The 12,516-nt window shown below is 43.8% G+C and overlaps 2 protein-coding genes across 2 annotated transcripts in view; both read left to right on the top strand.

Moving 5' to 3' along the window:
- LOC148220195 (endogenous retrovirus group K member 8 Gag polyprotein-like) overlaps nucleotides 1-4,341 on the top strand; it is a 190,351-nt gene extending 186,010 nt beyond the window's left edge. Inside the window, exons 2-3 of the mRNA XM_088155799.1 lie at nucleotides 2,004-2,073; nucleotides 3,074-4,341. Of these exons, the coding sequence (XP_088011925.1) occupies nucleotides 2,004-2,073; nucleotides 3,074-4,341 (1,338 nt within the window). The remainder of the gene's footprint in view (nucleotides 1-2,003; nucleotides 2,074-3,073) is intronic.
- Nucleotides 4,342-11,448: 7,107 nt separating this feature from the next.
- Nucleotides 11,449-12,516, top strand: part of LOC148220194 (endogenous retrovirus group K member 8 Gag polyprotein-like) — a 46,103-nt gene continuing 45,035 nt past the window's right edge. Inside the window, exons 1-2 of the mRNA XM_088155798.1 lie at nucleotides 11,449-11,481; nucleotides 11,618-11,647. Coding sequence (XP_088011924.1) covers nucleotides 11,449-11,481; nucleotides 11,618-11,647 — 63 coding nt within the window. The remainder of the gene's footprint in view (nucleotides 11,482-11,617; nucleotides 11,648-12,516) is intronic.

Below are 12,516 nucleotides of genomic sequence, written 5' to 3'. Positions count from 1 at the left end.
CAGAGATAGTGAAGAGGCTGGAGGGGAAGCCATACAAAGAGTGGCTGAGGGCATTTGGTTCAGCTGCAGAGAGGACACTGAGCTCACACCTCACTTGGCACCTCGCAGCTCCTCTCAAGGGCAGCACAGGGACAGCATTGCTCTCTGCTCTCTGCGACCAGGGACAGGAGCCAAGGGAATGCCAGGAGCTGTGTCAGGGGACGATTAGGCTGGCTATCAGGGAAAGGTTTTTTTCCTCAGAGTCTGGTCAGGCACTGAATAGGTTCTCCAGGCAATGGGCACAGCCCCAAGGCTGCCAGAGATCCAGGAGCGTTTGGCCAATGCTCTCTAGGATGCAGAGGGTGGGACTGTTGGAGTGTCTGTGCAGGGCCAGGAGTTGGACTTTGACGATCCCTAGGGGTCCCTTCCGACTCAGGAAACTCTTACCATTTTCCCCTCTTTCCTCTCCTTGCACAATGCTCTCAGCTTACTGTTCCACCGTATGTTCCACTTCTGAAACCTCAGCTACTTCTTTCCAGTTCAAGCACACTTCTACTGGTTACAATCCAAAGATATACAGATTGAAAAACAACCAAAAAGAAACACCTGTTTGGAATGTCGTGGTCTTATTCGTATCTCAAACTTCGAAGTCGATTGTGCCTTGCGAGTTCTAAAAGCAAAACAACAACAAAAAACACCCACCACACCGTTTTAACATAGGGATTTGCTTTCTTCTAAGAAATCCATAGCCCTTCTCAAAATGGATCTATTTCAGTAAGAGATCATCTTGAATAGATCACTTACTATCTAAAGAACCTGGAACACTCAAATCCGTAATGATAAGCCTGTTACCTTGTCGTTTTCTGTTCCAAAGGCAAATGAATTTGCTCAAGTGCTGTTTGTAACAAGGACAGAGTTGAAAGTGTGGCTCTGAGAAATATTTTGGTTTTCCTCTCCTATCTCTATCAAAAGCCCTTTCTTCAATGGCTGAAACAATACTTGATATAGTCTGAATTTTAAAGGTCATGAAAATTTTCTCAAAAGTGAAAAATTAATGTAGCAGTCAGCTTTTAAACCAACGGGAATTTTTGTTTTACCTGTTTGAAGATTTCCTTCACACCAAAATGCTTGCTGATGGATACCTAGAAGAAGTCCCCACAAAATGCTTCCGGGTAAGCCATTACGTTATCCATTACAATTTGCTTCAGTGTCCCGTTCCTGTCCAATTGAAGGTCCCTGTTTCAGAGACTCAAGTAAGGAGAGAAATAAAATTAAATATGACTACAGTGCCTTTAAATCGAACTTCCTGATCAATCTCATAAAACCTTTAGGCTAAATGTTGCCATTGATCTGTTTCTACTGAACACAATCACGTCCTGGCTTGTTACAGATTAGTTCATTACAAAGAAAGAAATGCACAGAAGTTAAAATATTTCCAAAGAAGCATTTGACATCCTTCCTTTTGGATGGGGAAACATTCCAACACTGTTGGCGGCCTAGTAGGAGCTCTGGCTCTGCAGCCTGTCTATAGAAAACTACCTTAGTTATGTTAAAGGCCTGTTCAAGGTTACCGTGTCCTTGGCGTGACTATAGGAGAAAAACAAAATCATAAATTTTAACGTTGAGATAAGCAAGAACAAAGGAAAAGACATCTGGGGAAGCAAGATCCTGTTTAGTTGACATACCATGTCCACTTCAAAGAGTATCTTACGCAATAACTAGACTGTAGAAAGATAGATCTTAGATGAACCAATAGAATTACTATTAACATATATACGTCTTTTGTGTAACCAATCGTACTCTTTGTAACAAACTCTAAGTAACCACTGAAAACGTATAAAAATCATCTCTTTGTTAAAAATAAAGACTCTGCTCTTTGCTTTCATATTGAGTGCGTGTTATTGATTCCTGTTCTCCAGTATGAAAACCCCAGCATCTTGGTGACCCCGACGTGATGATCCGAAGGGGCCAGATTGCTTAACAGACTGACTTTTATGTGGAGGGTGTCTGTGCGTGCCCCCTAGGAGAACGTTCACTTTCCGCAGCGGTTGCCTCTGGGCGTCCGAGAAAGGCGCGAGTGGCCACTGTCGACCGGTGAGTCGGAGCCTTAGACGGCTGTAAAAAATTTGCGGGATGGGAAACATGGTATCAGCTATCGAGAAGGCTACTGTTGATGCCTTAATGAAACTTGCCCAAAAGTAAGGAGAGACTGTTGATCGGTCTTCGCTCGTGAATTTACTGTATTGGGCTAAACATCGTGTTTTTTTAAAAGACTCTACCGATGTTTTTAAAGAGACTACTTGGCAAGAAGTCGGGGCAGATTTGTGGGAAGCTATACAAACTGGGAATAAGGAGGTAAAATCCTTAGCTCCTACGTACCGGCAGCTGCACATGTTAATTGAACAAATGGGTGCTGAAATTGAGCTGGAACTCGCAGCACAGACCATGGTCACAGCCGTAGCTGGTAAACTCACCCAAGAGTCTGCTACTGTCCCACCCGCGTTGGTGTCAGCCCCTGCCGCCCGTGGCCCCTATGATGATTTAATACCACCCTGGGACCCTACCGATGTTCATAATGTGCCTTCCTTTGCACCCCCGGAACCTACGGCACCCTCTGTGCCCTCGGTACCTACGGCACCCCCAGTAAGAATGAGCGTAGCGCCCGCTAATCCCACTAGTACTGACCCCGTGTTACATCTGCCCTCACCTCCGACTTTCGACCCAGCGACTGTGCCTCTTCCCGAAGAAACAGAAATGGACACGGACGATTTACAGTCCACACTGCAAAAGCAGACCGAAACCATGCTTGAACTGTTAGGTGAAATGAAGCGGCTTGATAAGGGTTCCAAAAGTAAAACGATTCGGGAAGCATATAAAAAGGCCCATAACGCCATTCTCTCCAGCCTCAAAACTTTAGAGGAAAATTCTTTTTCTGCACCGAATACTTCTACATCTCAACGCCCACAGAACATTATCAGTTTGGTTAAGGCGGGGGAGTGGGATATGCCTACTGCAAATCAATTTCTAACATCTAAAGGTTTACCCCCAATAATGCTTTCCGAAATTGAAAACACAAATGTTTCTCATTCTACAGAAAAGGAAGGGACAGGATTGTTAACTACCTCTAATGACTCTTTTCAGCGTTGGTGGAACAAAGGAGGGGAGGGAGGCTCGGCAGGCTTGGGAGGCTCGGGAGGCTCGGGAGGCTTGGGAGGCTCAGGAGGCTCAGGAGGCTCAGGGAAAGGTCCTGACAAAACTTCCATCCCCAAAGACCCTTCTTTTGACATGAATAAGAGGTGGAAAGGAGTGGTAACAAATGCTGAGTTGACGGGAGATTTTCAGTTTGTCTCAGCTCTGGTGGTGCGAGGAACTGGTGGTAATAATGCTTGGCAGCCCTTAGACTGGCAAATGATAGCAAGGGTTCAAAAATCTGTAATGGACTACGGTGTTGATAATCGCTTGGTAAGGCGGCAAGTAGAAGCATTGCTAAAATATCAAGAACTCATCCCTGCCGACCTTAAGGCTATGTTTGAGCTTATACTAGGACCTACTAGTTATATGTTATTTTTAGCAAAGTGGCAACAAAGATTGGAGCTTAAACAATTAGATAATGTCAATTTGCCGCAAGGTGATCCTCTACGCTTTGCCACGCTAGATATGCTTATGGGAAATGGTCAATTCATCGATCCACAAAGACAGGCAATGTTAGGGGCTCGCATTTTAGCTCAAAGCAAGTCTGCTGCTTTAGAAGCTTTTAACAACTTGCCCCAAGTAGGTAAGCCTCGACAACCTTATTTACATATTCAGCAAAAGGAAGATGAATCCTTTTTGTCTTTTGTGGACAGGATTAAAGAAGGAGTAGAGGTAGCACCAGATGTCCCTCCTGATATGAAAGATACTTTAGTAAAAGAAATAGCTATGCAAAATGCAAATGCCACCTGCAAGCGATTATTAGCAGCATTACCAGCTCGTATGACAATAATACAAATGATTGAACAATGTTCACGAGCCCCTTTAGAAATTGAAAAGGAGAAAGCTCGAATTCATGCTGCTGCTTTAGCTGCAGCCATTACTCAAGCACACAAGCAAGGGAACGGGGACAAAGGCCCTCCCAATACATGCTATAATTGCGGTCATACCGGACATATTAGAAAGCATTGTCCTTCAAGTTTGGCAAAACAACAACAAAATAACAATACGAACCTCACATCTACATCATTTGTCGGCACTTGCCGCCGATGTGAAAAGTTTGGCCACAAGGCAAATGAATGCCGATCCAAATTTAAAAAGGATGGGACACCGTTGGCGGGAAACGAGATGAGCCGCAAGGGGGGGCGGCGAACAAAAAGAACCCCTCAGTAGCCATGGCTGTCTCTACAACATGCTCCCCGCCACAAAAAGGAGCGCTGGAGTCTATTTGGTAACTAGAGACTCCGTGACTATTTTTGATGATTCTGTTACCGTCATCGATAGTACTACCAAAGGTCCACTAGGTGGCGGTATGGCCGCATTATTGCTAGGGAGATCGTCGGCCACTTTAGACAGCATTTTCGTTTTACCTGGTGTAATTGATGCTGATTATAGTGGTATTATCAGAATAGTAGTGAAAGTCTTTTCCCCACCAATGTTCATTCCACAAGGTAGTGTAATTGCTCAACTTGTTCCTTTTCTTCCCCAGGTTCCAACAGCTACTAATTCACAAAGATCTGGTGGTTTTGGTAGTACCGGACCCTTAATTGCCTTTGCTCAAGTCATGACTAGTGATAGACCGACCCGGCAAGTAACCGTAAAATTGTATTCTGATAATATCGATGATTCCAAAATGCTTGAACATTCAATGATGCTAGACACTGGGTCAGACGTCACCATAATACCACTAATTGCTTGGCCTCAGCAGTGGCCCACTACACTCTTAAATGAGCAAATCTTAGGAGTTGCTGGAACCACCCGTACTTTACAAAGTTAGGAATTCGTAGAAATTACTGATAAAGAGGGAAACAAGGCTGTAGTAAAACCTTATGTACTAGACACTCCTCTTTGGATCCTTGGTAGAGACATGCTTAGTCAATGGAATGTCATTTTAACCAACCAACATTTTCAGGGGCGGCCACTGAGCCGATAGGTGCTCGACCCACTATACAACTAACATGGAAATCTGACCAACCAGTATGGGTGGCTCAGTGGCCCATCACTAAAGATAAATTAGAGCATCTCCATTCATTAGTACAAGAACAATTAGCCTTTGGTCATTTACAACCTTCTATGAGTCCCTGGAATACCCCCGTTTTTGTTATACAAAAAAAGTCGGGAAAATGGAGATTTTTACATGACTTAAGGGCAGTCAATAATCAAATGCACTCTTTAGGAATTCTGCAACCAGGTTTGCCATCGCCAGCTGGTTTACCAAAAAACTATCACCTGTTTATTATTGATATCAAAGATTGCTTTTTTAGCATTCTGTTGCACCCTGAAGATACCAAACGATTTGCATTTAGTGTGCCCTCCATTAATCACAGTGCACCTATGAAAAGATATGAGTGGGTGGTACTCCCTCAAGGTATGAAAAATAGTCCTACAATTTGTCAATGGTTTGTAGACCAAGCCTTACATCAATGGAGACTTAATAATCCAAATTTTCTAACATATCATTATATGGATGACATTTTAGTCGCAAGTGAATTTCCATTACCCCACTTAAAACAAAAGGAATTATTGCTAGAATTAGAAAAGTGGGGATTGAAAGTGGCAGAAAAAAAGGTGCAATTCTCCGACCCTTGGTCTTACTTGGGCTTTAAAATAACACAAGCTCGCTTTGTGCCTCAAAAGGTAACTTTACATGCAAATATTGAAACAGTCAATGATGTGCAAAAGCTTCTAGGAGACATTCAAAGCATACGTGCATGGGCAGGTATTTCAAATCAAGACTTAGATCCTTTAAGAAAATTGTTACAAGGTTCAAAGGACATTAATGATAAAAGGTGACCTTTCTTCCACCCGCTGCCCACCTCACCTGGGCTACCGGCTAGCTCCGGGAAGCCTACGTCAGTGAGTGGCCCCTCCCCGGCACCACTCTGGGAGCCGCAGAAGGGGTGTAGCAACAGCTACGCCTGGGCGAGTCGTCAGGGAGGGATAAAGAGTCGCAGGAGAGACCTTTTACGGTTCTGGGGGAAGGGATTTATTGAAGGAAAAGGTAACAAGTCCGGAGGTTAGGAGGGGGAACCGCAAAAGGCAGTTAGAATGGGTTCTACACAGGCCTAAGTACGGGGGAGGAGCAAGGGGAAGGCACAAAACTCTGGCCAATAACGGTTAACGGGGGGAGGTACAGAGGGTGGGGAAAGGGGTACAATGAGCCAATAAGGTAAACCGAGGGTGGGGATACATACAATATAACCAATCATGAATACAAGAGGGAATGCTTGACACAGAAACTTCTAGAACAAAGGGAGGGGCTACAAAGGATTGACATCCTGTGGGGCAGGGTTTAGGGTGAAGGACAGGGAAGGTTCCAGATAAAGGGGAGGGGTTTAGGATGACTGACTAGGACAAGGGCGGGAAAGGGAAAAACCATTATGCACTTAACTTAGGGGAAAGAAACTTGGATGAACCATCAACACAGAAGGAAAATTAACATTAAACAACATAACACATCAAAAAGGGAATTAACCCAAGAAGGGAAACAAGCACTACAAATAATTGCTAAAAAGTTGCATTGTACAACTGCTTTTAGGTTTGATCCTACCATACCAATAAACCTTTATATCATTAACTACCCTGCTGAACAAATTGCTATAATTGGGCAGGAATCATTCAAGACTTTCTTCTTATTGGAATGGGTGTTTTTAGCATGTAGCCCCACTTCCTCTGTTACAAGATGTATTGATCATTTAGGATCCTTAATTCTGAAAGCACGCCAACGAGTGCGTACTGTTTTTGGAGTTGATGCATCTTCTCTTTATGTGCCCATAAATAATTTGTCTCTTTGCACTGAATGGCAATCACTATTGTATACATTTGCTACAGCCACTATTGGCTTAGAACTTGACAATCATTATCTGTCACATGCCTTGTTTTCCACTAACCTCCCACTAAAAGGTCAAACATTGCGAAACTCTAAGCCAATTCCCAATGCGATCACTGTTTTTACTGATGCCAGTGGAAGGACCAAAAGGTTCGGATATGCAATATGGAAAAATGGCAACTGGGATGTCGTAGTTTACCAACATCCGGAAGGATCAGTACAATTACTTGAACTCAAGGCTGTAACCTTAGCTTTTCAACACTTTGACTTTCAAGAAATTAATCTCGTTAGCGATTCCTTGTATGTTGCCTCTATCTTGGAAAGAATTGAGGACGCATTAATAGGTCGAATTTCAAACTCTTTAATTTATCATGAACTCGTTCTTCTAGTAAATGTAATTAATATCAGGCACCATGCCTTTTTCTCAACACATATCCGCAGCCATCTCAATCTACCAGGGTTTTTATCAGAAGGAAACACCAAAATTGACCAAATCGTATCCTCACCAGCCATTGGACTCAGTAATTTTGACCTTGCCGTTGCCTCTCATGCCTTTTTTCACCAGTCAGCATTAAGCCTACAGAAGGAATTCCATCTAACAAAATGAGAGGCACGAGGTATCATAGCATGTTGTCCTGATTGTGCAAAACTACCCCCAATCCAGTTACAAGGAGTGAACCCTCGTGGTCTCCACCCTAGAACATTGTTTCAATCAGATGTCACAATCGTGCCATCATTTGGACGCTTTAAACATGTACATGTCACTGTTGATACCTGTAGCAGACTAGTATGGGCAACGCCTATGATAAACGCCAAAAGTAAGGCAACCTGCAGACACTGGTTAGAAGCTTTTGCAGTGCTTGGTGTCCCACAACAAATAAAAACAGATAACGGTCCTAATTATGTTAGTTCTACTTCACGTGAGTTCCTATGTAGATGGAACATTACCCATGTCACAGGAGTACCTTACAATAGTACTGGGCAAGCTATTGTAGAACTCAAACATCAAGACCTTAAACGCCTTTTCTCTGCTTTACAAAGGGAGGGGAATGTCACCCTCTCTCCACAAGAAATCGTAGCAAAAACATTGTATGTCCACAATTGGAAAATGTGGATGGAACGCCCTGAGCTAAAAACCCAAAGGTTGCCCATTACACTGCATTTTTGCAAGGATGAATCTTTGACTGTTCATAAGATACAAGTATTTGTATGGGAACCCCAATCACAACAATGGACTGGTCCCCACCAATTATTGACATGGGGACGGGGTTATGCTTGTGTATTAACAGGTGCTAAACCTAATTGGATCCCAGCCAAGTGGGTCAAGCCTTGGATATCAAAGTTTGAGGAAACTGGAGAAGACACGGAGCCAAATTCAACGGTGGACGAATAGAGTGCAAGATCTTATCCCGATCCTAATCATTATTCTTAAGGAACCAATAAGAACACACCCTAATATCCCAGACTTTCCAGATGTGATTGATTTGTCTAGACTAGTACAGAAATATCTTAGGTCTAGAATACAAGAAGTATTATTTCCTCGTTGCGGTTGTGTAGTATGGAAATTAGGAACTTTCTTATGTGGAAATTGTAAAAGGGAGTATAACTCCAGTGATATTTATACTTGCTTTTTGGGATGTAATGAATGACAGGAACGCCAATCAGTAAGACCTTTAGAATCACTTAGAAAGTGGTTAAAACTGCCTGACTTAACTGTTAGTGAAGCTATAAGCCTATTTGAATCAATAGAAGAAAGGAATTTAGCATTGTATGCGTGGTATATTTTAAATTATACAAAGCTAGTTGAGACTGCTTGGTGTACTATTATTATATCTAGCCAATATACTGTTGCCTGCAAAATCCATAGCAATAATGATGCTAATTAAGCTACTAACACTATGTTTGACTCTTACCCAGTGCTTTTTGCAATCAATCACCCTCCCTCAAGAGAACTTCTGGATTGCTTGGGCCAGCAAAACTGGTAACACAAATTTTTGTTTACATCTTAGTGCAGCCACTGACCCATTTAAAACTTGCCTCATTGGGTCACCGGTACAACCACAAGAAATCACTATAGCCCCCCCTATCAATTGCTCAGAAGTAAAAACAACAGTCACTGCCTGGGAAAAATATTCAAATCTCTAAATACAACCCTGCCATGGGATCCTCAAGAGTTAAATTTACTAGACAGCCGAAAAGCAAATCACTCCGGATGTGTGTATTTTGGGCAGACTAGTTGGAACATTAACGAATCTAAAAAACAAGTCTGGCTAACCCCTCGTAAGTTTTACAATAGTAGTGAACATTGTGGATCATCCCCCTATGGGTGGGGTTCAGGTCATATTCACTTAGACATTTCTAAGCCCTTTCCCTACCTCAAGGCCTATATTTAATCTGTGGAGATAGAGCCTGGCAAGGAATACCTAGCGTGCTGGACAGCTAAACAGGCCAATGTCACTACACAAGTTCTGTCCCAAATGGCTCAAGATATGAGTAGTCTCTGACAAGCTATTCTTCAAAACAGAGCAGCTATTGATTACCTTTTGTTGGCCCAAAGTAAAGACTGTGAAGATTTTGAAGGAATGTGTTGTTTTAACTTGTCCGATCATAGTGATTCAATCCATCAGCAGCTAGAATGGCTTCAAGATCACGCTAAGAAGATTACTGTCAATCACAACCCCCTTGATGACGGGTTAATGTCTTGTTTCTGCATGGGTAAAAGATATCCTTAAGATAGGAATTATTATTGTACTAATTGTAGTAATTGTGTTATGTATGGGACCTTGCATCATCCAGTGTTTTTCCTTTCAAATTCGACATATGGCCAATGCTGTTTTTGAAAAGAAAGGGGGAGATGCTGGCGGCCTAGTAGGAGCTCTGGCTCTGCAGCCTGTCTATAGAAAACTACCTTAGTTATGTTAAAGGCCTGTTCAAGGTTACTGTGTCCTTGGCGTGACTATAGGAGAAAAACAAAATCATAAATTTTAACGTTGAGATAAGCAAGAACAAAGGAAAAGACATCTGGGGAAGCAAGATCCTGTTTAGTTGACATACCATGTCCACTTCAAAGAGTATCTTACGCAATAACTAGACTGTAGAAAGATAGATCTTAGATGAACCAATAGAATTACTATTAACATATATACGTCTTTTGTGTAACCAATCGTACTCTTTGTAACAAACTCTAAGTAACCACTGAAAACGTATAAAAATCATCTCTTTGTTAAAAATAAAGACTCTGCTCTTTGCATTCATATTGAGTGCGTGTTATTGATTCCTGTTCTCCAGCATGAAGGCCCCAGCAAACACTGCTTACATAAGAGGTCAAATTACTGTCTTCCGTGTTAGTTCTGCACTGTGCTCAGCGGAGCCTTTCTGGTTTATTGGCCTTTGACTTGGACATAAAGCTGAGTCTTGATTCAAGAAAAATCAATATTCACACTTCTTTTCATTTACACCGACATTGGCTTGGTCTCCTAAACCAAGAGAATGATGGGGAATTTATGTAGGTGTTCAGATAGGTAACATTCTCTTTCCTCAACCTGGCATTGTATTTTCACTTGGTCTGTTACCTCTGGCTTTGTTTTAACGGCTCAAATTATTAGGAAGAGTATCAAACCTCCAGCTCTAACCACAGTCCCACTGCGAGGTGTGTGAAGGTATGTGCATCTGCCCCTCAGGTCCATACTGCTCTTCTAATGTGCCTCTGATCCAGCAGGTAGGAAAGACTGTTGCATTTCCTAGATGCATTGTAAATGGTACATTCCGTGACCCCTGCTATGCCCTCTAGCTTGGTCCCTCTCCCCTCCTGGCCATACAGAGCTGGCTGGGATCCAATTTCTCCCAGCCCCCCTTTTCAGACCCTAGAAAAGATCTGTGCCCCCTGACCTCTGTCTCATTCTCTATTGCTGCCTCTTTTCCTCTCTACCCACGAGAAATAAACCCTGTAACTTCATCAGGGAAAAGAGCCTCTTTTGTTATCTACTTTACATCCATGAGCCAAGGGCCCCGGGAGCCATCACCCTAACACCTGAGCTAGACCAGAGGAAGGGCGAAGAACCCCATTTTAGGACTGAGAAAAAGCCTCTGTTGGCGCCCAACTTGAATGGTCTCTACAGAGCACACCACGTCCGGCTGTGACTCCTATTTTCGGGATTCAAGATGCCTTGGAGCTGATCAACTAGCTTAAATTTCTTTTAGCTGCATTTTGTGCAGTTCGATGACCTTTAAGCACGAACTGGGAGCCTGTCAGAAGCCCAGGCAGGTCGGTTCTGGACGTAGACCCACTACAGTTACTCAGATGCCTCTGCCTGCAAGAAAAAAAAAGGTGAGTGGAAGCCTCCCTTCACGGCTGGTGGGTTCCTGGAGTTCCACCGGGGGTTCTCACCAGTGGCATTTGGCCAGCGCAGCACAGATCTGGAGGAGAGAGACGGCGCGGGGGTGTGCGCGGCATGCGCGCGGCTCAGTGTGCCTGCGGCCACGTGGTGTGGCGCGCGGACTGGGGGGGCTGGACGCAGTCACCCAGGCGCAGCAGCAGGCAGTCAGCTTTGATCGGTTTCAAAGCGGTGGCACGGAGGTTTTTTTGCGTTTTTTTGCGGTTTTTGCGGGTTTTTGCGGCAGGGTCTGTCCCTACAGCGCTGTGGGCGCCACGTGGGTTTTACCGACAGAAACGGCAAAATTAACATCGGCTCCGCATCCAGTAAAGCCTGAAAACCGTAGTGTACCTGGCACGTTTTAACAACTAACTCTCTTCCTGTGTTTTTAACTGTAGTAGGGTAGATATAGCGGCAAATTGATAAACATCATGGGATTACAGCAATCTGCCTTACAAAAGAGTATAAGAAACCAACTAAGGAAGATATTAAGTTCAGGAAATGTTTTAATATCTAAGAAAAAATTAGCCCGTTTTGCCAGCTGGCTGTCTGTTGAAAAATCTGACCTTGAATTGCAAAATATGAATTCGATTTCGTTTTGGGATGAAATAGAGGATTTATTAACTTTAAAAGTGGAAAATGGAGATAAAACAGCTTCTGTATTCCTCCCGAATTTCTTACAAATTCGGAAACTTAATTCAGAGAGAAAACAACAGACAGCAGCAGAAAAACGGTTCAGACTCACCTTCCCTTTTCCCAAAACCCTATAACCCGGACCTGGAGGGGACCCACGGGTCTCCCTGGGGGGTGCCGGGCGCCCAGCACTGCTGTGGCTGCTCTGAGTCCCTGGGTCCTCCCTGGTATCCCGGTTCTGATAATTTTTTGAAAATTGTCAGCACTCCTTCCTTGTTCCCTTCCCCTCTGGGCAACGGCCAGGTGGCTACACCAGAAGGTGTCGGGGTCCCAGATAGCTCTGGCCATGCAATACAGCCCGTAGGGGGGGTCCCATATGGTGGCAGCCACGTGTCTCCTCCTTCATCCCCCAACCCCCTTCACCCTCCAGTCCCTGCCCCTAAGCCTGTCCCCTCCCATAACCCATCCCCGCCCTCGGCTCCACTGTCCCCTCCCCCCTCCAAGACCCCTCCC

Source organism: Sturnus vulgaris, chromosome W (assembly GCF_052056855.1).
Source record: "Sturnus vulgaris isolate bStuVul1 chromosome W, bStuVul1.hap1, whole genome shotgun sequence".
In the NCBI taxonomy this organism is placed as follows: Eukaryota; Metazoa; Chordata; class Aves; order Passeriformes; family Sturnidae; genus Sturnus; species Sturnus vulgaris.
Note: the sequence above shows the minus strand (reverse complement) of the source record. Positions and strands in the feature narration are given on the sequence as shown.